Genomic DNA, 27,769 nt, shown 5'->3' with positions numbered 1-27,769 from the left:
CGATTTCCACCCTCGGTGACCGCACTCCGTTGGGTGGGGATGTAAGAACTGCCGTACGACGCATTTATATGAACGTTAAGAGACCACAGATGGTGAGAAAATTATAGCACTACATTGTGTCAGCCAGCCTTACGTTGTCAAGTTTCATATTCGAGATGAAGGAATGTTTTGTTTTTATAAACATAATGCGGTTCGTCTACATATAAAGAATGGCTAGTTGTTTCAGACGTTGGAGAACGCTATACGCTTTATGTCAATACGAATTTACTCGTATGCGGGCAGTCTTATCCCTTTATCTATTGAAAGTGTTGCAAGGTATGTGCTTTATTTCTTTTTTTCAATACTACTGCTCTTAGTTGAGAGCATAGCAGGAGGGCAATATAATATGTGAAACGTTTACAAAACACTCAAATATGCAAACAAATGTAGGAAATAAGAGGTTACAGTAATGCATTACAACAACACACACTGGTTACATGCATGCCCACAGTGAACATCACTCTAGTCATACTGAAGTTTAACAATATTTAGTTTAACCAATACTATAGTTTAACAATAAATAGCCTGATGCACTGCACTGCCGTGTAGTTGCCCCACAAGCTCTGCGTGGCTTCAAGATGGCTGCATGCGTGCTTCTATTGTTTATAATAAAGATAGTATTATTATTACACATATTATTATTACATATATTATTATTATTATTATTATTATTACCAGAATGGTGTGGTGCCTTTTCTTTCTTTTGCTTGCAGGCAGTACGGCAACGGCGAAAATGGGGAACAGGCCGAGCTCCCTGGCCATGGTGGCCAGCACGAAGTGGACGTTGCTGGACCGCAGGGGACGCGAGGTGTATGGAAAGAGGCCCAGGCCGAAGCGCCGCATCACGGCCTCGAAGTGCTCCGGCTCGCTCTGCAGCCTGGTTGCTGCAACCCATTCAGTTAAACAAATCAGTCAAGCCTGGTGGCAGTCGATAAACGAGCAGCCAGTCACCAAGTAAGCCGGGAAGCCACTTCCTAAGCAAGTCATTCATTCCGTAAATCATTCAGCATTCGGGCCATCCAGCAAGTCAGTCCTTCACTAAACCAGCCACCCGTTAGGTTAATCACCCTTTAAGACAGGTCAGTCAAGTCAGTTAGCCCCGTCGGTCAGTCAGGTTAGTCAGATCAGGTCAGTCAGTAAGGCCAGCCAGTCACTAAGCCAGTCATTAACTCAGTCGATTACTCGCTATGCCAGTCGTTTTGTCATCACTCAATAAGCCAGTTAGCGAATCACTCACTCACTGCCTGCCATTCATTCATTCATTCATTCATTCATTCATTCATTCATTCATTCATACAGTTAGTCATTCATTCTGTCGATTACTGGCTAAGCCAGTCAGTCAATCACTCAATAAGCCAGTTAAGTCAGTCAATCACTAACTTTTTGTCAGTCAGTCATTCGGTCGGTCACTAGCTAAGCTAGACATGAAACCGTCCATCCAGTTCCAGCAGTGTCTCTTGCCCCATCAAAAAATATGATGCAGGCTCCAATATGTGCCCTGAACCACCATGCAGTAAAGTTAGGCAGTTATTCCTTAGAACAGAGACACATGGCATATACGATACCGGAGCTCCTCTTAAATTACTGCTGCGAATTGAGGAAACACGCGGACGCCTCTCTACATTAGAGAAACAAGATTTCAATGGCACTGGCGCCGGCGTACTTTTTTCTGACTAGCAAGGGAATTCGCACCCAGCTGGAACCTGAGCTTACTATGGTTAATTCTGAAATTAGACACATTCGTAAGATTTAGGGGGCGCGAACATGTTCAGCCTTCTTGCTCACGTGGAGGAGGTTAATGGGGAACGCTGAATAGCATGCTGCTACTTTGCTCACTCGGACAAAGCGAGTATTAATAGCTCCTTTAGGCTCCAATTATAGTTCTGCACATCTAAACTTTTATTTCACACTATTTCTTGCATATACCGAATTATGAAAACCACACTGCAGGAAAGCAGATTAGGATTTTTCATTTCTTCAGTGGACACTGTCAAGTTTGCAAAATGTGAACTGCGTACGTGAACTCTCTATCGGAACATGAGATACGACAACACAAATATTGCACGTCCAGCGTACATGGAGGGTGCCCATGTGGTCACTCAAAATAAGAAAGGGATGATACATTAATGGGCATAGGTTCTTCGGATAGCAGCGAAATAAGAAAGGGATGTGACATTGATGTGCTTAGGTTCCTTGGATAGCAGCATGAGTGACGAGTTATACGAGTGGGCAGCAAATACATGGTGCGAACTGCCGCGATGCTACTTATGCGAAGGAAACTCCTACATGATTCTAAACATCAAGAAAACGCTTGTTGTAATACTACTTATGGCCAAATGTAATCCACCAAGCCTTTTACTATGGTATCTCTGTAGCCCCAGCGCCACATTACTCAGTTAGACCCAATGAATGAAAGAATGAATCAAAGAATCAATTAGTCCATCATATCACGTCATGAGGCGAACGCTGCACAAGACGTGCAACTGGTTGTCGCACTTGGTCACAAGTAGACAACAACGAAACTTTCCTTCTAGTGGTGCTAGGAAATTTATCCTTCTACTTTCAGATTGCCTATGCTTTATAGCTGTATAGGGAATAATTTCTGCCAAAAAGTATTGTCCTGGTGCTTCCGTAAAAGTACTACAATCCCCGTGACGTGCTGGTGATGTAACGCACGTAAGGGAATGTTTCGTGATATTTTTTTTACAATGTCACATCAACAATGCTCCTGTAAGGGTACCACCGTCAGTATAGCCTACTGAATAAATGCTACAGAAATTTTGCGAATTGTTTACTAATGCGCAAGCATTCATTGGTTCGGTTGCTACTGCGTTTTTACTTGCTTGTTTAGCTAGCTTATCCATGTTTACCCGCTGCCACCAATCATCGACTAGTACACTATTATAATGATTGCATCTGTTAACTTAACAAATTAGGTATTTATTTCGCAAATATTTAGCATGAGTTCAGCCAAAACGCGGTTATAGCCGGCTTTTTTTTTTGCCACCACAGCTTTCCTCTTCGTTCTTTAAATTTTTTTGTTACGACCTCGAAGAGGTGATGGCGATGACAAAAGTTTTCATTTTTTTCTAACGTTGCGAATTATCTACTATTAAACTATTATAACGATTGCATCTGTTGACCAATTATGCACTTACATTGCATAAGTGAGGCGTCACGGCACGGAGAGATCTCGCTGGGGTACTCGCCAAAGTATGCGTACGCATTACTGCATAACTGTAGGAAACTGAGGAGATGGATATAAACTGCTCAATGACTTATTAACTTGTACCGGATAGGATGTATACTGAAGTCAAATCAACTCTGACAACCACGAATGTGGTGTGGCTCACACAGATATCTGCCTGCAACGCTGCGGTCCATAGCTCGAATCTCGGTCAGAAGCATTTTCTTTCTAACACTGCCGACCATCTACTATTACACTACCACAAAGACTAGATGTGTTAACTTGTCCGATTACGCATATAATTTGAGGATAATACGCCTAATGGAACCAAGAGATATTGCTGGGGTACAAGCCAAAGAATGCTTATGCATTAAAAGAAAAAAGCAGCGTCACTAAAATACAATATCTCTGTAGAGCCGGCTTCGTAAGTACATGCGAAATATTATGATTAGGAATTTCACGTGCTTGCTCTATATCACATAGAAGCATAGAATTCCTCGCTACGGCTATATACATTAATCTCACCTATGGAGGAGGTGAATTGCTTGCTTTAAGCAATTGGAATTATAAGCAAAGACGTCGCAGGAATTGTCAAACCAAACAAATGCCATTGCTGTCGGCCACATTTTCAGTCTCATGTGTAGTCGAAGACTGGTAGATGAATTAAGGCGCGAAAAGTAAACGATGACAAAGAACACACATCTACAAGATGCGCCCTTGGTCCTTATTTTCTCGTGCCGTAATATACCTACAAACATGTCTGACCACCTATTTGGAGCAAAAGTTCTATTACCTGAAGAGGTGCAGTTTTCGACGAACACCAGTGTTTTGACCAAGGCCGAAGAGGCATCAAGCTTTTCGATGTTCACGAGGTTGAGCAGCCCGTCTAGCCCAGAAATGAAGGACAAAGGAAAATGCTTTCAATGCTGCAATTGTAGAATCCTAAGCTTGCTAAACGTGCTGTTTGTGGCACCAAGTACGGAACGTGAAAAAAAAAAGGAGACGGGTAAAAGACACAGCAGGACCTTACCAGTCCCCCTTTTATCACGTTCCCTACTTAGCGCCAGAAACAACATGTTTAGCGAGCTTAGACACCAACTAGCCCAATAACAAGTTCTCTAGAATCCTATCTTTCGTCGTGTATCTCTAACATATCGTGGTTTCAATAGCAAAACCGAACATACTAAAGAAGGTCGAATTAAAAATTAAGATTTTGTTGTAACTCTGAAGGGCGTACACCAGAAGCGGCGAAAGTGTAGGCTTAGGTGATCAATGTGTGGCGGCATGCGTTGCGTTAACAGTTATCGTCACAGGCAGATTCCGGTGTAAAGCACCGTACGAGTTAAGGTATAAAATCTAACTTCTAACAAGTCTCTTTCGAGGCAAGTTACCCAGCCTAGAATCTCTGAGGTCCATTTGTATGTTCATGTGTGGGAGTAATGCCACGCGGGCTATGACAAACAACAATACTGTATACGAGGACGCTCTTGCATGTTTATGGCTGAGTGGCTCAGTGTACAATAAATGTCGCAACATGCTACACACCGTATGGCCTGTGGCTGCCACCCCAGCCGAAGATAAAGGCGCTGAATCTACGGCTTGTCAGCGTTATGGTGATTTCATAAATTCGTTATAGAAATCAAACGTTCAGGACGAAGCCGGTGCAGAAGGGATTACACGCTGAAGCGACCATGCGCTGTGCTGTGTACAGTACATGACATGTGTTTTCTCATAAAAATCTTGCAAATACGTTTTAAGGCGGAACCCTTATATGCCCCACGAAGCGAAAAAAGATTCCGCGTGCGTCCGGCCTTAACATCCGCTGGCAAAAAAATCCACGTGACCAAATGATGACGTCATGTTCCTGGCTGTGGACCTGCCGCGGCTCGCACTGCGAAATTCCAAGCTGCACAGCTATGGACATTAGGGGAGTGGGCCACGGCGTCTGACGGATGTCATGGTACACTCCCAAAATTAGATTAAGGTGGATTAAAGTGGATTAAGCTGGATTAAGGGTGATACGCATTAGAGCAAGGTAGATTAAGCTGAATTAAGGTTGATTGAAGTGAATTAAGTTGGGCCAAGGTTTATACGAATTACAGCAGGGTGGATTAATGTGAATTAGGGAGCAGCTTCACTTAAGGTGATAACTTATTCAAGTCCTAAAGCTTTCCCATTGAACTCACATAAGGATATTAACTGATTGTCAATTTTTTGCGCTTGCAACTGTTTTGCATTTGCTCAATATTCGCCGCAAGTTTGTATTTTATGGTGTGGACTGTTTCATATATGACGTGGCTCAGTTTCTTGCTTGGCTCCTCAGGAAAAAAAAGAGAGAATTCACCCTCGCCCGAGCCTGCACCGCTTGCCGCAAGTGCTGCCTATACCATTACGACTATGACGTCACCTGGTCGATTTTGTCGAGTGCATTACGTCAAAGTATATATATGACGTCCCGGATAGACTTCAATTACAGGTTGTGTGTTACTATGTGCACATGACGTAATGTGCAGTCGAACTCAAACTTCGCTTTTTGTACTTGATAAACCCGGCAAGTTTACAATGCCAAATATTTTAACGATCTGAACGTAAAAGGCAATGATCTTTTTTGCGAATTTCGAGCAACACAAAAGCTGCTGCAAGCACAATATACTTCTTTTTTTATATTTACGAAAAAAAAAAGAAACACAGGTCGCGTTATTTTTCCGAAGAGTCGGTGCATTGCCCGGGCAATATTTTTTTGTACCCCACCGAAAATCCATAGCGTGCAATTAGATGCGCCCAAGCGAGAACAGCGTCGTACTTCCGAGCCTCCCCGCGCCCGTACCTTTCGCGTAACGTTGCAGCGTGTCGTACACGTGCTGCACGCTGGAGAAGCGGAACGGCAGTTCCTGAGACTCGTGCGTGAACCATCGGTCCGAGCACACGAAGCGGTAGAAGTCGTCGCACTGGCCCACGCTCAGGTTCAGCCGGGAGACGAGGTAGCTCGCTGTGGAGCGGTGAAATACACGAGGTGTCCCAGAGTTATGCTAAGGGCCATGCTTAAAATAAAAGCGCGATGCCTCCTGCACGGAGGAGAACAACTAGATGTTGTTAGAAACCTCTTTAGAAGCCCCTCCCTTTCTTCTTTTGTGTCAATCATTGCAATGCTGAAATACATGTTGCGCAAGTAGGTTATTGAATAAAGGGAAAAAGAAGACATCCACCTCTTCTCTCCACCTTGCGGGTTTCCGCAGAACTAGTACGTCAAACTCTTGCTTTTCCTTTATTCATTACTTCTCTCCACCTTGCGGGTTTCCGCAGAACTACTACGTCAAGTAGGTTATTAAGGAAAGCTGGCTCAAATTTCTTTCTGCCTACGGACAGTACAATTGTACAAAATAATCAGTGAAACGTTATGAGTCCTAACGTAATTAACACAGTAGTTACGTATTTATGAATAGGTTTTCAGGACTATTTACAATTTGAAACTCGCTGCTACTCATTAAAAGCACCACAATAAGTTATGGATTATCTTCCTGTGAAAAAAAATTGAGGCATCAAACTCAGAGTGGATAATTGATACATTGGGCGTTAGTTAGTCTCAATTGCGTAATTATTACTAAATATTTAAACCATTTAATGGTGCCTTCAGACAAAACGTCAATTCAATGTTTGCGAAAATCCTTTGAAAATATCGCTTTTATTTGTTCTTTTTTTTCGATGCTTGACTCTTTCCGTTGATCTTTCTCTGTGCTTAAAGGAAAGCCGCTATGGTGTGCAGGCGGTGGCAAGTGGCAGCTTTTTCATGGTTCCACGAGCTTTCTTTTCAGCACGGAAAAAGGAGCTATATATGCAAACGGTAACGGGTCTAAAAAAACGTCAAGTCGTGTTTTCAATTGGGCTCTTCAAAGCTTACATTGACATTGCGGCCGTAAACTAAAGAATCAGAAAGTTTCTTATGTAATCAGTCCTAATTACTCTATTGTAAGAACAGAAAAACTGCGCAGCCTGGTGGAGGAGGTTGTTAACAAGGTATACTTACTTTTCTTTAAACGCGTTTCGTGTTAGAAGAGACGCCTAATAACTGTGCATGGATATGTCGCTTTTATCATTATGTTCTCATGCTTTCTTACGCTGTAAAATTTGTGGGGTAAGTGAAGTTTGTCTAAATTAAACCGGAAGACGAGAGCTAGCCGAATCGGGAAAGATCTACGTTTCGACACAGCATGTAAACATTGAAGAATTCTTTACTCAGCTGCAAAAGAACAAATACAAAGATGAACTTTTTTTTAATCCGGGAGGTCACACTGACGTGCTAGCACTTGGGCTTCGGCTCGATATTTAGCGCATAGCAAAACACACAACGACCAACCTCTTACTGTCAAATCAACGGACAGCAGTTCTGGAAGAATACGTATTTTTACAGGAACTGACGTAGTGTCTGTCTTTTGTCTGCAATTAGGGATTATACCAGTAATAGCGCACGATGTAGTAAGGGTATTTTTTTACAGGAGAGAGGGCACATACAAAGCAGGTCTCATTATTGCATAGCGAGAAAAATCACCTTCCGGTAGGCACAACTGGTTGGTGCAGTTGCTATTATCGGCGATGCTGACTCCTCGGCCATCTTTTGTTCCTGCTGTAAGAAAAAAAAAGTTATGGAGTTTTACGTGCCAAAAAACCACATTCTGAATATGAGGCATGCCGTAGTAGAGGACTCAGAAAATTTCGACCACCTGGGGTTCTTTGACGTGCACCTAAATCTAAGTACACGGGTGTTTTCGCATTTCGCCCCCATCTAAATGCGGCCGCCGTGGCCGGGATTCAATCCCAGTGCCGGCACTGCCTCAAACGACGTTTGTACGAAGCTTCATATAGCAGGACACGCTGAGATTTTCGCATGTCTATCAACGATAAACTCCTCACTTTCGAGTGAGCTGGTGCTGAGCCGAGCGCGGAAGAATATAGTCGCAGGAGTGACGTGAAAGGAGCGTCACATGTCACGTGGTTAGGAGGTGCCCGATATATGGCATCGTCAGTGCACGTGGAGAGGGTAGAAGATAGCAGAAAAGGGTGTAGTATGCCGTGGAAGACGGAAGTAAACAAGGAAGGAGACACCATCACGTCATCCAGCAGGCCACCGTACGCCAACTCTCCGTAATGTCGGCTTCCGCTTCGCCGTTTACTTTAAAAGGTTCTGAACTTGAGCTTGTTCATATGACTTCATTACTGGAAACAGTGCACAAAATAACGTGACAACAAAGAAAGATTGCTCCAGCTTTTCTTTCTGGTCACTTCATTTTCGCACTGTTTCCCCGTAATGAAGCTTCGCCTTATCTGCCGAAATGAAGGCCGAACCCGTCATCCTGCATTTGGCTGGCTCGGTCCAGTATGCTTGATTCCCGGTAGGTTATATTCAGAGCGACACATATTTGTGTGCGTTGCCGAGCGCTCTGCGCACATTTTCAGTCAACATGCAGTGTAACTGCGGTCGTTTATTCCAACGTATGCATTTACCACCTTGAACAATTTCACATCGTAAGATTTATGGCCACTTAGGGCCAAATACAAACAAAAGGGGAGGGTACGAGGTGATAGTTATTGTACTTGTTATTATCTGAGTTGCATCATGTGAGTGCTGTAACCGCATGTTGCTGTCACACCTGGCCGTCGTGGTTTGTTATTATTCCTTTCTTCACAATGCTGTAGGCTAGATTGGCCGAAGCGGGAGTGGAATATGATACCAAGAATATCCTAAACCCGGGCTCGAATTATACAGCATTAATGCACACAAAAGAAACGAAATACCAGTATTCACATTAACAAATGAATAGGGTTAAATTTTCGCACCTTTAAAAAAACTCGGGAGAAACTATTTCACGATAACAGTCGGCGGTAATGCGGGTACTATTGAATCAGTATATCGACAGAACGTATTGACACCATCGACACAAGTTATGAGGCGTGTACTGTAGCGGGACTCCTCTTTGTGCTTCCCTAAAAAACCCCGGCGCATTCTATCGACGTTGCCTCGAAGCGTACGTGGGGCCTCCGAATTGCATCGCGCGGTGGCGTGTGCGAACGCCGAGAAACACGTCATGCAGGAACCACGCTCCTGTCTCTCTCGCTCCTTACTAGACACGCTGCGCCATCTAGTCGTGCTGCCGAGAAGTCCGCGCCTGGCCTCTGAGATGAGAAGCGGGGAGCGCCGGCGCCGGCGAACGCTGAGAATTGTTCCCTCGCTTGCCACAAACCAAGTGGCACGTACTGAGCCACCCAAGTTGGCGAGATAATAATAATAATAGTATTTGGGGTTTTACGTGCCAAAACCACTTTCTGATTATGAGGCATGCAGTAGTGGAGGAATCAGGAAATTTTGACCACCTGGGGTTCTTTAACGTGCACCTAAATCTAAGCACACGGGTGTTTTCGCATTTCGCCCCCATCGAAATGCGGCCGCCGTGGCCGGGATTCGATCCCGCGACCTCGTGCTCAGCAGCCCAACACCATAGCCACTGAGCAACCACGGCGGGTAAGTTGGCGAGAGGTTCATTAATTAACGGCACATGTTTGGTGCATTAATGGCGCGGCTCGCTAATGTGTTGACATGAAAGGCGTTTCTTGAAAAGCTGCACATGCCCAGTACATTTGTGGCGCAGCCAGCTCAAGCTCGAGGACCTGTCGTTGAGTACAGCAACCCGAAGAAATGGGGCGGTGACAAATAGTCACCTAGCCTGCTCGTATTAATCGGGCGTCATATATACACGCATAACAGTCTCGCATTTCGCCTATCCCTCCTTGATAGTTCTGTCTTCAAACATCTGTATCTTTGTTGTATAGTTACCTATGCCTGTAGCGACTCCAGGTCTATCGATCGCATCCCTGCCTTTTTTTTGTACCAGCAGTCTAAATGACACTTGCTTATCTCGATAGCTGGCATTAGTTTTAGTTTTCACAAGTGTAAGCGCATTAACATTTGCTGCGTACATTGCAACAGCTCGCCTAATGACAACTTATTAACTACGAAGTATAATGTGAAAGTTGAAGAGACCGTTATGTCCTCCAACGACAAGTGACTCAATTTCCCCTCTAAGTTGATGCAGGGCCCCGGATCAGTTGCCTAATTTCTTTGAGAAACCAAAGGTAAAAGTTGCGTTGGCAGCCTAACTACAACTGACCTACTGAAGCCGGCACTAGGGCTCGGCTGCTAGAGGAAGCTCCCAAGATGCGGATGAAATCTCAGACATTCCTACATTGAAGGATAGAGGAAAACGACAAAAAGAAGTGGCTCTGGCTTTTTCAACATTATCTATTCTAAGACATCTGGAGATGGGATGCATACATGGTGACATTAAGTAAACTGGGATAGAGCAATACGTCCCGCAGCCAGCCTTGGAAAGCTAACACTCCGTGAAGCCATTCGCTTCACTTTCTTTCTCACAACATCGGCCCAACACGATACCTCCGAGGCTCCGCGTATTTGTTGAGAATGTTTGGACCCCGGTAGTTTTTAACTGGCGTGCACTTGATAGGCTGCCCTGCCGCAGCTCTGCCGGCAGAGCAAGAGCACTAAAACCTACCACGCGTTTTCCTTCAGTCTTGTTGTGCAGTGCTGCCTCCTAATTCTATCATTCTTCCACGAATGCATAGGACGTAGAGTGTGGTTCACAGTGAAATGATACCTTCTAATTTTTGGGCTTCCACTTTGCTGATGCTCAAGATATCCCTGCCGGCTTAAAGTGTCAATGCACTGCACAGGTGTGTACAATGTTGCCATTGTTACCGGCAACAAGTTGCCTGCGGCAACGCCAGGCGACTACCTGCCAGTGTGATGAATTCGCAAGTGCTGTAAATTAGCGTGTTTGGTTTAACAGTGGACAGCGCTGCACGATAAAGGTTTCATTAAGCGTAAAAAGGCGTTTACCTGCAACAACGCTTTCTTGTGTCGAATTGTTGAGAAAGGACTGAGAGGTAGCACCTGCGAAAAAAAGTGCATTCACTTGCTACAAGCTTACATGAATAATTCATTTGTAAGTGCGCGCTGTATAAAACATGGCACATAGTTTACTTGGAGGCGTATTCCAAGATTATCGAACTAATTCTCATAAGTTTGCAAGCAATCAGCTGAGATGCGTGAGGAACACGGACTTGTTACCACACATAAAACGTTGCTAGAGAAACCCATATATACTTACGTTGCCGCTAGGCAAGCTGTAGTTTTTTTTTATTAGATATCTGCCTTTCAAAAGCGTTTTTGTTTTAATCAGCGTTGAACGAGAGTTCTTTGGCTACCTTTGACGACGAGAACTGTGTAAGAGATCTTTTTACACACGAAGTCTTGGGTATGAGAAAAGCTCGTCTCGTCTTGATATTTAGGACGATATTGAGCAAAAATAGGCATTACAACCACATCAAAATGAAAGAAGTTGATATTTAAAAAACAGAGCCGGAGATATTTTGGTGCCCACACCATGAAGCGAACATTTCTCTACATAACTCAAACATACCTTCTATATCATTTAACGATTGGCTTTATGTGTTGTCTGTGTCCATATTATTGCACAAGAGTACCATGTAGACGTGTGGTGGCAAATTTAGGCTCAGGTTTAGCGACTGGAGTACGTAAGCGTTAGCAGTGATGGTAGTGATTGCTTGTGACGGACGACAAGCAGTAGCCCCGTTTTTGTGGAATTACAACTGTGGGCAATTAGATATCACCGTAAACTTTAGTCGATGAGCGGCCCATTTTCCTTTAATGTTTACTGCGTGTTATAGTCCACAGAAAAAAAGATATCAGAGGACACTTCAACCCTTTTTATGAGTTGTGAATGAAGCATTAACGTCAGTTGGACGTTAATGTCCACAGAAAAAAAGATATCAGAGGACACTTGAAGCCTTTTTATGAGTTGTGAATGAAGCATTAACGTCCAACTGGATGCCGCTCAGCAGTCCTTTGAGTTACGACTTTCGCGGGCAAACGAGCGCGCTGAGACGCTAGGCCAACGCCTCCTAGATAGCCCAAGGCCGGTGTGCTTTGAACCGTGACGTCATGCTACCTTGCCCGACTGCCATAGACTAATGGGGGCATTTCCTACTAAGCCGCGGTGACTTTGACGTCACCGCTTTCGTTATGCTCGGCTTGGCGATGGAAAGTTCGGTTTAAGTAGCACGACGTCGTAAAGCCTGCCCTCTAGCTTTGCGCGTTTTAATTTGGCCTTACCGAAGCGCATTTAGAACGCACGCAAGAGCTTGCTTGGTAAAGAACACGTGGATAACATAGGTTTCCAAGAGAGCGAGAGAGAGAGAGAGGGTGACGTAGCATCGCGGAAGGGCTCTCTGGCCTGACGCAACGACTGACGCTCTACTGGGGCGGCAGTTGTTCCCTTTCGCCCACTATGCTTCGTCGTGGCGTGCCCGTGATGTGGCGTTGCAGCCAATGGGATTTTTTGCCTGCCGTTTCACGGCCAGACGACATCGCCAGCTTTTTTTTTTTTCGCGCAATAGGTCATTTAACGCTTTCGCATCCATAAATACGTATTACGTGTACTGTGACTAGGGCTGAAAGCAAGAACACGAGATTAACATACGACATGACTAAATTGGATGGTTTTGGCCTCATTACCGGACATGGGCCGTTGCGCGTATAAGACCCTCGAGATAAGCTCTACGCAAACGTACGTTCACGTTCATTCAGCAGTTCAATAGCACGAGTATGGCAGTATTTTGTGCGGCCGTAGTAGCAGTAGTAAACAGCAAAGCCGTAGTAAACGAATGGTAGAGATATGGACAAATGTAATCCAACTAACTGAAGCCCATTTCAACTGCGAACGTACCTCGGTCCATCTTCGGTTTGGAATGGCGAGGGCCTGCAAAGAAGAGAAGACGCTGCTACTTCAACAGCAACTTGTGTTGGAGCGCGGAATACACAACAAAATGTCCTTCAAAACAACGCTTTTGTCAGAAATCGAACACGAGGTCTCGCGTCCAGAAGTTGGACGCAAGAACCACTGAGCCGCGCCCAGGCAGGCGAATTCGCTTTTGTACACTTACGTGTGAGAGCAAATATGTGGAAAGTCGCTGCATGCAAATGAATGTTTTGATCACATATCAGCGTTATTTTCGTCAAAACGCGATGTCCAGTGACTAAAAAATAATATACACAAAGATACCAGTTTGCGTAACGGTGCTTTGACAGCCGGCTTTCACATACATTAAATCGAGCTCGTTGATTTGCCTCCAAAAAATAGTATCCTTGCAGAGACATTTTCAGCAGACCGACAGCGCTCGTGTTTGACTAATCCCAACTGTTGCTTCAGGTCTGAGAAAGTGAGAGCAGAAGGTGTTTAATTGGGTTTGCAGGAGTGGATATTGTTAGAAAAAAAGCGCGGCATGTGCTCTATTTGAAAAAAAAAAACGATGTGCTATAGGACAAAATCTGCCCCGGACGGAAACACCACCGTGCCTGTGCAAACCAGGGTAGCCATTTACGCAGTCTGGGAACGCATAAGTGAGTTGTTTTTCCCCGACATTTATGTGCAAGGAAGCGTGGCTGCCCTGATAACCTGGTGGTCGTGTGGCTGTAACCATAACATCACTAGGCTGAGTAAATTTCCCCGCCTTTCCCAACACCCCTACCCCACTCACTCATCTGAAAAACAAAGTTGTTCCATGCAGTACTGGCGGAGATTACAGCTTGGATTGCTTTTTTTTTAATGGAGCCACCGAACCTGCTACTCATCATAGCTGCATCAATAAAATGTTTTACACTCTGTTATTTATTGTCTTCTTAATCTGATTTATGAGATTTTTATTTTCACCATGACACTAAATAGAAAAATAAAAGAAACACATACGCCATACTTAATTAGACAGTTTTATCGTGTTTGGTACTCCGGTAAATGCCGATGGACTGGGCGTTTTGCTGTATGGGCAGTGGCGCAAATGTCAGTAGTCTGCAGGGCGTAGAGCTCTAGCAGACAAAAACAGAGCTAATATAGCAGTTACAAAATGTATTATGTGGTTCTGGTGAGGTAAATTCTTGGCAGTAGCATAATATTTAACACGCCATCTTTTTAAATGTTTCCAGTGTTTTACACTTGGTTACAGCAAGATTAGCTTTGTGTTTGTCTGGTTGAGCACTGCGCCAGCAAGTGGCTGGACTGTGTAGGCCGCTAACGTTTACGCCTCCACCCATCAGGCAAAACGCCCAGCTTGCTTGCGTTTAATACAATACACGCGAAAAGTCTCAATAATCACGCATTTTGCTGTACATTAACCGTCGTATGTCGCAAGTGCGTTTTGTTGCCAAATGCGTTTAGAATAAAACAGTATACGCTGAGTAACAAAATCATCTCAGGTTTTAGCAGCTTGAACAAGTACTGGCTGTGAACGTTTGCCTATCGGTCTATAGTCCCCGCAATAAACCCCCGTTGGAATCATCCGACAAAACCAAATATTCGTGTGCACGAATATCTTGTATGCACCACACGTTGTTTCTTTTTGAGCTCACAAAAACTTGCGTGAATGTTGAGCAGTGTTGTTGCTTGAAAGGTACTGGAGGCCAAAACACAAACTATGGTTATGAAGTGCTGGCTGAAGCCAATGAGCGACCTGACCAGCCCAATGCAGTACCAAGGCCTCCTACGGTGATTTTATGACCAAGAGTCTTGGACAAAAAATGAAACCTAAGGAACTTGGCAGTAGCTCTATACCATTTTTTTTCATGTATACAACGAGAGCAGGTGCGAAGAAGCCATTATCAGCAATATGTTTATTTTATGACAACTTCTGGGCTATGTTTACGTACAAAGAACTCCTCAACAATTCAGTGAAATCGATTTGCCGCTCCCGTCACATCCAGAGCACTACAGGAAGCTCTTTCCAAGTCACAGCAAGGAAATGAGAATCAGAACTTACCAATAAAATTCGGTCATGGTAAAGGTATTTAGTATACAAATGGAGCGGCGTACCATCGTCATAAATTAAACAGTTGATTCACCGCCGACGATTACTAGCATTGGCCCTAACCTCAGCTCAGAAACTTGCATATAGGGACGAAAATAAGCGGCTCGGTTCAAAGCACTCAGACATATAAAAACTATACAATACATTGTGTTAAAGCGTTAAAATACAATTGTGCTATCAGTGGAGAAAGGAGGTAGGTAGCGACATAAAGGTATATGTCGTGAGGCAGTCGACCGCCACTGTAGCTGCATTCATAGGCTTCTTCTGCGGCACGGTCCTTAAATAAAATAACACGGCGAAGGTGCTACGCCATGTCCGAGTAAAACTAGAGTGCGGTTTTGGCAGGTTTACGCACGCCGCAACAAAATGATGCCCGAAATGACGCAAGTATGTGATTCTCATGCACAGTGACACTGTGACAGTGGCTTCTGTTGGGCCAGTTACATCGCGACGAGTCGAGCAGAATCCCGACGCGTTTCTGGTGGCAACGGTTCGGAAAAAAAGAATTCCATGCGTTATTTGGATAGTACGAACGTCTGCTGTGTCTTTCTTCAATGGATATGTTACAAGTGAATGCAGTCAAAGTGATCTACTACGCCGTGAAATTTCCTCTCGATATGCTATAGTTGTGTCCCGTTCTATACTCAAGTTCGTGATCAAACTGTGTACATGTTTGGTGTCATTTAAAAGGCCATATATTCCAGCCCGCTGTCTGAAAAGCAATGGGAATGAATGATGCTTGTATTCGAACGGAAACGTCGGTAATTGTTGTGTGTAAGAAAAAATGCATAAACTTTTGAAACTCTATGGCTACGCTGCGTCAAACCTGTATATATGTGATGATTAAAGGCGTTCCGGAGCTCCTTTCCGTGTATGGTGCAGCCCACCAATTGAAAACGTAAGATCCCTTTATCATTTTTTATCATAAAAGCATGGCTACTGAAACAGTTTTCATGCGCGAAAGAGTGTTCGACAAATGTTTGTTGTAGCTTAAGAAGAATGTGATAGATTACTTCTAGCATGCGTGACCTACCTTGCAATTTATTGCGCAGAAACCTTAAGAAATCGAATTGTACTATTTAGTCAAAACTTCCAATAAAACGAAACTTCCGTGATCGTGCTAACAGTCAGCTGTGTGAACTGTTACCATATTTTTGCTATGGATGCCCCATTATCACCTGCATGTTAATAACACGAAACGAAAAACGTTTTGCACACTTTTGTGATTTGCAATTTATGTCTGAAGAAAAAGATAAAGCTCAAATACTTTTCATACGAGAAATGAGTCCCAGACAACGTCGACAGTGTGTCGGCCTTGTAGTTATCGGTTCGGAGTTCAGCAGTTTATTTCTGATAGCGAGAGCGAACTACTGCTGGTTTAGTACACACCTACGGCACAGTCCTGGTGGGATGAACCACACGCAAGAGCTCAGAGGGTGGCTGTCATAAAAAGGATGATCACTAGGAGAGCAATCGAAGCTCACTAATAAGGGGTCATTCTCTATTAAAACATATGTGCGTGGTGGTCGTTTCCCGGCTTTCACTTTCACTGTTAAAGGGCAACTCGCCCTTTCGCCAGAAAGGCGGAGCATGGGATTGCGGCAGCAAATCAGTAGACAGCTATACCAAGTAAGGACAGTAGTTTTATCGGTCGTGTAAACTTGGAAACACTCGCTTACTAACTGAATTAACAAGCTTGGTGTCAGAGGACACAAGCAAACATGAATGCATGTCGCTCGTTGAGCGCGGACAATCGCTGCCGAAACGCTGGTGTGAGCAAGCGAGGCAGCAGCAGCGAGCGAAGCGGTCTGTCCCTTCAACGGTCTAGCGGTCTATCCCTTCAACGTAAGAACAGCGAGAAAACAGCGCGCGCAAAGGTATGAGCCGTCTCCAGATCCATTTCAAGATACGGCGCGCGTGACCGAGAGAGAGAGAGAGAGAAAAAACATTTATTCGGACCATCGAGGTGGTTGCTCTTGAGGTCGAGTGGGTGGTGTCCTCATTCCAGGACTCCACTGGCCATGGCTGCTCGACGTACTTGCTGGACGAGAGCTTCTTGTCCCGCCAGGGTATCGCCGGTCAGCTGTAACTCCCACCGCTCAAATGACGTGCTAGGAGTCTTTAAGTGTTGAGGTTTGCCCTCGCACCCCCACGAGATGTGAAAGAGTGTAGGGCGTGTGTCTCCGCACCAGGGGCAGATGCCGCGATATGTATGTGGGAACATTTTACTGTATCTGTGTAGGTTTGGAAATGTGTTGGTCTGTATAAGTCGGAGAGCTACGGCATCTTCAGTGCTGAGCTTTTTGTGAGGTGGAGGATAAATCCTGCGGTTGAGTCGCTGGATCTCGAGTCGGTCGCAGTAATTGGATGGCAGGGGCATGAAGGTAAAGGGTGGGGATTGATGAGACGATTGGTCTTGCCCCGCTCGGTTGATTAGCGCTCGAGCTAGGGCGTGACCGAGAGCGGCCGTGCAAAGTTGTCGGTGGAGTCAAAGCCGACCCTCTCCCTCCCTGCCGCGCCGCCTCCCCGCTTTCCTACATATATCTCGCCTGAGATTGAGCCGTGATCGTCAGTTCCCCTTGAGTTCGGTCGCGAAATGCACAGTTGCTGCCGGTCAAACAAGCCTTTACGCCTTTCTTTCACAGCGACATGTCTATTTTGGCATGACCTTGCTGAGGCCAATCTACGCTGCCACATAGCCATGCCAGTTCTCATATTCGTCCAAACCTCCCGATAGTACTAGTTGTATTTTAGTTGTCTTTTGGACATGCTGCAAACTGCTGTAAGGCGCTGCAAAATAATATGAGGCCATTTTATCTCGAGCTTAATTTCAATCTCAACCATGACTCCCGGCGTCTGGGTGCAAAGCATGACGAAACTACCTGTGTATTTTCTCCTCAGCATTGGTGACAATGATATTGCCTCGAACATGGACGAACTTCATATATTCTTGCAATTCCACACATGTGAGTTTTCTCATTTCTGCAACCGCAACTCAAAAATAAAAGTGAATGCCAGGATACATCATAAAATCCTGCTTGTATTCTAGATAGAGTACCCTGTTCTTTACAGAAACACCGTTCTTTTTATACCAGCCTGTGAGAAGTACAAGGGAAGGATAAACTGGCCTTGATGTCATTACAGCCTAATGCTAAAAAATAAACCTGGGGTGACTTCGAGCTCGTGGATTTCTAGCTTGCACATTTCTGGATAATTGATCTTGATGGTCGTATAGAGTCCCTCGTTTAGATGAAAATTTGATTACCTAACTAGAGAGGGACGAGTATTACCCGCCCTATGTAATCATACTGGCGCTCGCAACGAACGCCGACCGCGTAAATAAAGATTTAAAAGAATCAAAAGGGGCTGCAGCCTTCTCGACAATTGATATATCTTTTCATCGAGCTTCTATTTCTGTTATCGGTGCTTGTTGTTACGTTTTTATGAATTTATAATACACAAACCAGAGGAGTTTTGATAAACCAGAGGTAACAATGTTAACTTACTTCGCATAACGTTATACAATGATTCATTGCATTTTTCTGTCACATAGGAAACAGTTCAAGGGATTTCTGGATTTCTGTGCTGAGAAAGAAAGCCCCAATACAAGCTTGTGTTGCTATGTGCAATGCGCTAGGGTGGCTAGATTGAAGAAGTACGAACGGCACAGGATGAGGTGGTGTGGTGATATTATTGGAACAGTGTAAAAGAATAAAGCATTAGTCATAAACGCTATTTCAATCATTTATGTTTGTTCCCAGTGCTTGTGAGGTAGTGGTCCCATGTCCCACTGCTGAATGAAGAAAAAGTTACACTCAGCTGCAGTTTTTTTCCGTGTAGTTCATGTGAAATTATTCTGAAACACTATTTCACGAAAACAAAGCCATGAATGTACCAAAAGGGCAGGGCAATAGGAAACTACGCACAGTATTGCGCAATGTGTACGTAATCCATGTCTATCAGCTCGCGTGACCCGTTTGAGCGACGCATGACGTAATGAATATACCTTCACATTGCGAGTTACCGCACAACTCCTGTGGTTCTCAAGATTAGCTTGACGCTGAATAAGCTAAACCTTTCTTGTTGATGAAGATAGCTTAATGAGCGGTTCTCCGCTTAGACAAGTCAGACACTTCGAAATATACAACCAAGTTTTTGCAATGAAAGTAAACAAAACTGATAATCTTACGCAGCAGGAAACGAGAGTCCCTGTAGGCCATTAGGAGCACCGCGCAAACACCGATGACTCCAATAACCACCGACGAGGTGAGCACGCAAGCCTTGGCGCAGGTATTCCGACCACTGCAGGAACAGCATTGACAGCGAAGCGTTATTTTCGCCATGCCTGAGCGGTAAAAGCATGAAACATTCCTCGAAAGCTGAGCATGAGAAGAAGATAACGTGAGCATGAGAAGAAGATAACACAACGTACGTGCGTTACGGATTGTGGCATGTGTCATCAAATTCTGCTGCCTTCAAGACCACGTGCTACGTGAGCTCGCCTTCGAGCTTCTGAACTGCAGGTTTCCTATGTGTAAATTACTTACACGCAGAACACCGTGTCAGATGCAGCTACTCAATTTCTCACGATTGGTTATGTGTTTGTTATTTATATACATATACTGATTGGTGCCGTGGGCCATTCGTATATTATTGTGGCTTTCCAAACTTTCTACTCGCGAACCATTTTATTAACGATAAGAATTTTGTTCGTTATTAACGACGCAAATACTTATTACGCTAATGTGATTCTGCTCTGTGCATCGCGGTAATGGAAACGTGGTTTGCACTATACTGAGTTCTGAAAGCATTTTACGAGTAGGTGCGTGCTTATCTGACAGACGCTAGTATACCAATGTATTGTAATACTAAGAAGACACTGAAGCATTCATCTGGTAGCATGTTACTAGAGTGTACAATGAGTTTCAAAATTTTACTAAAGTCGAGTTAAAACGAAAATGAAGGAGAAAACAACGGATGATCGCAACATTAGAACACGTCAGTAACGTACATTCACTCCTCCTGTTCCTTCCCGTTAGTCCTACTTACCATACACCTGAGCCCGTATTCACATAACACATCTAACGCCAGAACTGTTCGTCATCGCAGACACCAGGCAAGCGATATCGGCCATATAATGAGCGAAGATAGGCACCCAGGCAATGTCAAATGGCACCTACGAATCACAAGCTCTGCAAAGGCGGCCCCGGATGCCAATCGAAGTGTTCAAGAAATGTGCAATATAACCTATAGACAGGTTACACCTTTTGGAGGATGCCATTGTCCCACAGCAGTAATCTTCACGCATTTTGCACACCTTTCCTAGTGTTGACGCTGCGTGCACGATAAGTCCACATCACGAAAGGCGCGTGCGATGTCCCCGCCACGTAGCATTCTTGACGAGAAAGTAGTGAGTGCTGAGTTTTCAACCAAGTGAATGCAAGTAAGACACATGATAATTATCGTGGTACAAAAATACATGCCAAAAGGCATTAATGGCTCTTAAGCTGTAGCGATATTGAATAGTATCGGTGCAGTAGTCTTTTTTCCGTTCTTTAACTTCCACACGCAATAAAAGCGTAGTCTCAGATTTGCGCTGACTGTGATCATGTGTTCAGCCTGTCGTGACATCAACTCGCAATGAACGCAATGAACAAAGAAATCTGCTGATGTTTTTTTTTTGTTAGCCACCAGCGGTACAGAATCGGATGAGTAACATTTTTTCCACGAGCACATTAAAAACACTCTACTAATGCACTACTATAATCAAAGATGCAATTAAACACAAAGGGTATCAAGCTTCTCTCACTAAACCAAAACTTCACGGCTCGTTGAAGCCATTATAGCAGATGAAAAGCCTGACAAGCCTTTGTGTAAAGCTTGTTGAGCATGAAACGTACATAATTCTTTTCGCCGCCCTGAGTACAAACGAATAAGGAAGCAGGCTAGAATGCATTAGACTTCAAACAAGCTGCGCCAGAAGATAGTCGCGATTATAAATTTGTGATGGCAGCAGCAGAATATTGATGAGGAGAGTTCGAAGAGAGATGATACTTCATTAGATGGGGAAACAGAACACAAAACGCAAACACACGCCTCATGAGCTATATAAATGTGGACCACAGGGCCGACGTCAAGCATTGTTCGATAGGTGTGGGTTTATAATATATGCTTGACAATGTGAAAACTAGTGTTATGACGTGATTTACGCGAGATTACCAGCCTGCATATGGCCGGCATAGGCAAGTATGTTAGGAGTACGACTTTTACGGAGTTTGCGTGAGCAGTCGGCTAGAGTGTCTAAGCACTTTTTCAACAGAGCTCACAACAGTAAACTTGATTAAATGACACATTTAAGGCTTTGAGAGTAATAGGCTACATACTAGAAAAAGGTTTGATAATCCTTTAAGTATATGTGTGTTATTATGCAGCTATTGTTCCGAAAATACGTGTTTGTTGCCGTGTAATTGAAAAAAAGAATGCCAGAGGAGAAGGCAAACACGTTAAGAAAAAGAATTCATAACTTAATTCAAGCATAAGAGCTGCTTGCCCTGTAAAGTACTGATTTGTAGCGATAAAAAGACGCCAGGACTCGACTGTTCTCCCTGTAAAACGGTTGTTTAATTCATGGTTCGTTGGCGCCAGGTACTAAATAGTGTGGTGCGTATGGTTTTTGTTGAATGTGTACACAAATGCCGTAAGAAAGTGAGCTTAGATGAAGTGCAGCTGCGAGTGTAAGAAGCAATGAAAGAAAGAAACAAAGCTTTAACAGCGCTTTCTGTAAATGTCAACTGCAGTTAGTTACTAGAACATGAATTTTCTTTGTTTTCGCTTAATCACGATACTCTGTCTTCTGGTTGCCTGAATACAACAAAAGGCGCATCTGATGTCGGTCCCAAAACGACTGTGTGCAAATTACGAGTCGCCAACCATGTGCTGTCGGAATATAACGCTATATTGTTTAACAGTATATGCCTGTTTAAGCAAACCGGAACTAATACTGCCAACATTATAAACGTAAACGTAAGTATACGTAAATGTGCTTACGTATACGTAAGCACGTTTGGACAAGCCTTAACACAGATGTGCTTATTCAAGGTAACAAAAAAGCTCCGACCTAGGTAATTGGGCAGTTACGTTGCTTTCTGCCAGTCTTTCGTTTTGTTCAAACACGTATGTAACAATGAAATCATCGCTCTGAGAAAATCACGGGCCTCACAGGTAACTAGTATGCACTTGGGTGCAATTTCCAACGGCTACACACATCGATGGCCCGCTATGGGATGAGTCATGCTTATCGTGCTCAAAGTGACGGGTTATGTCTTTTTGTCGTCTAAATATGGAACACCATATTTAAAAAAAAAACGAGCGAAACAAACGAGAGAGAAGGATGAGAGATGCAGTGATTTATTTCGAATAACACAATGAGCTCACATTGGCTCACGGTGCTCACATTGCGATCGATACTCGAGACATCCTTGAGGTGACCGTTTGAAGCGCACTGGAGCGACAGGTATATAAAATGAATATAGCAATGTAAGTCCTACCACTCTTAAGAGAACAATCTACCCTACCTATAGAAAACGAAATGCACGCCGAAATTTATTAATATGCTACTATCGGGTATGGAGGAAATCCAGTGCAGCACGCCATACCTTAAGTAATTCTGACATAAGTATACGAGATACAATGTCTACGAACGCCCGGTTGCCTGCAGGCTGTTTAAGGTAGTTCCTGTAGTATTTCGTACGTCCCAACGCCCTGGAAAATGAGAACTCTCGTGCGCACCATCAAGTGGTCTCAAGTGCCAGAAGCGCCAGGAAACCGCACCACAAAGGTGCATTGGTACTCGTACATGGCGAAAGCACGGAGTATATGCGTACGCGTTAGAGAAAGGGTACACGCGCATATGCACCACCAGGGCGCGGACTGGTTACACACTCTTGAGACCGGATGGTTTCGGGTGCGCTCGGTTTGGGAAACAATTTTAAAGCCAACACTTACCTCGCATTAGAGCTCTGACGGACTCGCACATCCATGGTTTGCTTCTTCTTCTACCTCGATACTGCCGATTGCAGCGAAACCGTCGCCGGGTAAACGCACGGGTTTCAAATAATGCTGGTATTGAAACAATAGACGAGGTAAGTGTGTCGCGGGATAAAAATTCAAAACGGCATCGACACAAGGAATTATGTTAATCGGCCCCGAATTATTTTCTGGATGTTCGTGATTACTGTTTTCTTCGCGGGTAGAGGGGACATGTTTGCGGAGAGGCAGCAAATGGCAACAGCTTTGTGAGAACAACAATGCGTGCGTATTGCCTCTTATGCATTGCGATGTGGCGCGACCTCTGCGGACTCCGCGAGAAACAAGATAGACGGGTCGAGTCGCCAGGGGCGCCACCGGAAGCAGGCAAGCACGCCGCATGAAGCGAGCCGAAATGTTTCTACGCGTTTGTTAGTCATTTTTTTGTGTGTGTGACTGGACACTTCATGGACATGACACCTATGCCGACAACGACGCTAGCGTGACTGGCTACCTCAAGTCTTCGAAATGTGATGACGGGCTTTCGTGGAGCCTAAAACTGGTACAGCGCAACATAGACAGGAAAAAACAAGCCGAGCCGGCGAGATGAAAGAACAGAGCGTTGACTTCCAAATGGTTCATTAGCAGGTTGCACGAAACATACAGCTACAAGAAAGCATCAAGCAATGTCATCACAACACTTCAAGAAACGTCACACCAATAGAAGGCTACACTTTCATGAGTCACGGAACCCACAATTCTGTCATACATGGTTAAACTGCTTGATAAATCTTACTTCCAGTGAAGGTAGGCAGAAAGATGGCGCGCTAACACACGTGCTGCCATCCCTCGCTATCAAATCAGCTTCAATAATCTACCGCGTAAGTTGTGATCGGTTCTTTTTTAGCAATTCATACCGATAAAAATTCGGATTACAGCCACAGTCACGACAGTGGTTTCCTGAGTGTCCCTGTATAGCTCGGCACACATAGTAATCATGATCTTTTAGCCTTTCATTAAGGCAGCGACCAGTTCGGCCTATATATCTCTTCCCACATGATAACGGAATTGAATAAACAACCCTAACCACGCAAGACCCAAAACGCTTGTTGTGCATGGACGAACAGACAGTGGTGCGCCGATTGAGCGGATTTACGGCCGTGGGAGCCTGCGCAGCGCATCCGGCGTGGAAAACGCTACTTCCACGCTACCCTTCCGGCCAATCTATTTTAATATGCGAGAGACGTTATGTAAATATGGTGTTGACACAATGATGTGGGGCTCCCACACCGCGGGACGGAGCGCGCAAAGGTCGGCGCCATGAAAGACGATGAAGCTCGTGAGCTGCACGTTCTTCTTCTGGCCCGCCATTAAAGAGAAGCGTCTATTTTTTAAGACTCCGTCTTCAAGGAGTCCCCTCTTGAAGACTCCGTCTTCAAGAGGGGGCCGTGGAGTACTGACGTGCCTCACATGGGCTCCTGCGTCTTGCGCTCATTTCTACAGAAAGGCCACTCACCCCTTTCATTTTGCACCGACAGAATCGGCAAGCTGCAAGGAACCAGCGGATACCACCTGCTTTAAAAGTGAGTGCGTTTTGGTCAAGATTTCGAGCTTTATCTTCACCGACCATCCCGTGCCTTGCTAAGCCTAACGCCGCGCGAGACCCCACAGGCCCGCAGGGAAGAACCGCCGTCGCACGTGCAACAGGCACACGGTGCGCGTGGAAGGAGTTCGACAGCGCTCGCTGCCGCACGTGCGTGGCACGTGCACTGTGAGCCGAAGAGGAGGCTCGGCGCTCGCAGGCGCTGCGGCTGACAAGCAGACTTTGAGATGAGCCAAGAAACACCCGCGACGGACGCGACGTCAAGCGAACGACGAGAAGAAACCAGCGCAATGCATACAGACTCAGCGGAAGAAGCCGACGTCGCGCAATCTTGGACCTACGATAAAAACAGCGGCAGAACCATAGACCTCAACGACCAATGGCTGACATGGGAAAGGAAAGGCAAGAAGGAAATCACGCGCATCAAAGCCCCCGCAGTGACCCAATCCACACAACAGCCAGCCATGCCGCCACCGCCGCGCAAATCCAGAATGCCACCGCTACCTTTGGACGACATCAAGATTGTCTACCGCCCACAAGCTGGCCTTGAACTCGCCAAATGGTCACTCGTCGCAGTCACTCACGCAATCGGAAGATCCAGCGGAATATTGCAAAAAGAATTCCATGACAACGTGCGAGTACAAATGCAAAAAGAAGAAAACCTCATCATTGCAAGTACAGCAAACAAGAACTACGCTCAAAACTTAGCCAAGGTCACTAACATACAGCTTGGAGGCAACATCTACAACGTAAAAGCCAACTCTCGTCTACCCGAAGATGTCAGCAAAGGTGTTATCTACGGTATCACGCCTGGGACTTGCAGTGCGGAACTAATGGACGGAATTCGAGTGCCAGCACGCTATACAGTCCTCAACGCCCGCATGCTCGGACAGTCCACGGCGGCGGTCATCTATTTTGAGGACCCACACGTCCCCTACAACATCATTTATCAGAGCGGCGACTACCGATGCAAGCCCTACCGCAAATCAGTTCAGTATTGCCGAACCTGTGGCAACCTCGGAGATTGTCAAGACGTTTGCCCAAAACCAACCCCAAATTTCTGCTACAAATGTGGCAATACAAACCAACCCCCGAACCATGACTGCCATCCCACGTGCAAGATTTGCGGAGAGGGGCACGAAACCGCTGGGAAAGAATGCAAGAAAAAGCTCAAGCCCAACCCACCGCCTTACCAAGTAAGACAGCAATGGCAAAACAGGATCCAAGAGCGAGACAGTCGATGGAGCTCCAACCGCGATGAATTCCCTGAACTAGGCGCTGCCAATGGATGCGCCGCCAACTCAAGTAATGCCTCCAGTAGCACCGCAACAACCAGCAGACCCACGTCAAGGTCACAATCAAGATCGTGGTCGCGTTCCCGAAAACGCGTGAATTACGCTGAAGTGGCCAGTGCACGCGCCGCCAACTCAAGTAACGCCTGCAGTAGCACCGCAAGAAATAACAGACCCACGTCAAGATCACGATCAAGATCGCGATCGCGTTCCCGAAAACGCCTGAATTACGCTGAAGTGGCCGGCAGCTCAGGCAGTGCCAGCGTCGCATCGGCAGAAGCGGTAGCCGTAAGAGCCCTCGAGAGCAAGCTACAAAATCAACAAAGTCTCATAGACAGACTATTCCAAAGATGCAAAGAATATGAACATGGAAGCAATTAATCATTTACAGCGCTAACCACGGATGCAGTTGATTCCGCTATCGAAGCTAGAGTTCAAAAGCACCTCCAGGCTTTCGAGGACGTCTTCACAAAGAACATCGTTGCCCTGATTGAAAACATCACCAAGCCTGTCGTCGAGAAGATTGCGACCCTTAACACCCAAGTGACCACCCTCGCGAATCAAGTCGCCACTCTCACAAGCCAGGTTACCGGCCTAACAGCCCAGGTCAACAATTTCATAGCACACGCAAAGAACAATTATGTCACCAAGTCCTACCTCGACAGCCTTCTCAACACGACCGAGCAGGGTAGAAAGAAGGCTCGCACGAACAGTCGCAATGCCTCCCGCTCGATCTCACCCAACCATGATGCTGCCTGTGAAGCTGAAGATCCTCATGATGGCGACACTTAAAACCACAACAAAGAGCCCGCAAAATACTCTGCGCATCTGGCAATGGAACTGTCGATCCTTCCGTCCCCGGTATGCAAACCTACAAGAACTTGTCAAACTGGACTACCCTGATGTAATTGCCCTACAGGAAACCAATACCCACAACGTCCGACTTCAAGGATACATCGCTCATGCACGAACTCAACGCACAGCCATCCTTACCAAGAAAACTCTCACAACGCAGGAACACGAAATAGAAGACATCCCCATCGAGCACACCCTAGTGGAGATCATACCAGACAGAAAAACGCAGCAAAGTCTCTTTATCGCCAGCATATACAGCCCTCCTCGTGATCAACTTCCGGGATTCGACCACTTTGTCCGTGAACTTAGGAAACGCACGAAAGGCCATCAAGTTGTTATAATGGGAGATTTCAACGCCCCACATACAGCATGGGCTTATCCAAGCACCACGAAGAAGGGAGCGCGAGTGCACGACACTGCTCAACACCACAGGCTAACCCTCTGGAACGACCCATTGCAGGCCACGAGAGTCGGGAACAGTGTCTCCAGGGACACTATCCCGGACCTTACGTTCACAGCGAACGTCCACTGGGCCGAGTGGAGTCGACTCTCGGAGACGCTCGGAAGCGACCACCACATTATCCAACTTGACATCGCGCACAACCGGAAACCAAACAAGACTGGAGTTGCTCGACTAACAGACTGGAAGTCCTTCAGAGACAACCTCAGCGGCAACACAACAATTGACGACATCGACCATTGGCTCAAGGGCCTTCTCATCACCGCAGAAAACCACACCAAGACCATCCAGCTAAGCACCAACACCCCCGCAGTCGACCCGCATCTCCTTCATCTCTGGGAGGCCAAAAGAAGCCTCCTGAA

At 45.4% G+C, this 27,769-nt stretch overlaps 1 protein-coding gene across 12 annotated transcripts in view; it reads right to left on the bottom strand.

Moving 5' to 3' along the window:
- LOC139050899 (neprilysin-1-like) overlaps positions 1-27,769 on the bottom strand; it is a 284,773-nt gene that overhangs the window by 29,655 nt on the left and 227,349 nt on the right. For 6 of the 12 annotated variants that reach the window (XM_070527728.1, XM_070527729.1, XM_070527726.1 and 3 more), the window contains 7 exons: positions 19,362-19,474; positions 13,042-13,074; positions 11,133-11,186; positions 7,773-7,847; positions 6,054-6,215; positions 4,020-4,112; positions 715-923 (listed from right to left, as the gene is read on the bottom strand). In XM_070527728.1, the coding sequence (XP_070383829.1) occupies positions 715-923; positions 4,020-4,112; positions 6,054-6,215; positions 7,773-7,847; positions 11,133-11,186; positions 13,042-13,074; positions 19,362-19,392 (657 nt within the window). In that variant the 5' untranslated portion in view covers positions 19,393-19,474. Of the gene's footprint in view, positions 1-714; positions 924-4,019; positions 4,113-6,053; positions 6,216-7,772; positions 7,848-11,132; positions 11,187-13,041; positions 13,075-19,361; positions 19,475-23,176; positions 23,236-27,769 lie in introns of those variants that run through there. The other 6 variants (XM_070527724.1, XM_070527722.1, XM_070527723.1 and 3 more) reach the window with 6 other exon arrangements.

This window comes from Dermacentor albipictus, chromosome 10, assembly GCF_038994185.2.
Source record: "Dermacentor albipictus isolate Rhodes 1998 colony chromosome 10, USDA_Dalb.pri_finalv2, whole genome shotgun sequence".
Taxonomy (NCBI): domain Eukaryota; kingdom Metazoa; phylum Arthropoda; class Arachnida; order Ixodida; family Ixodidae; genus Dermacentor; species Dermacentor albipictus.
The sequence above is the reverse complement of the archived record's forward strand: the minus strand, read 5'-3'. Positions and strand labels throughout refer to the sequence as shown.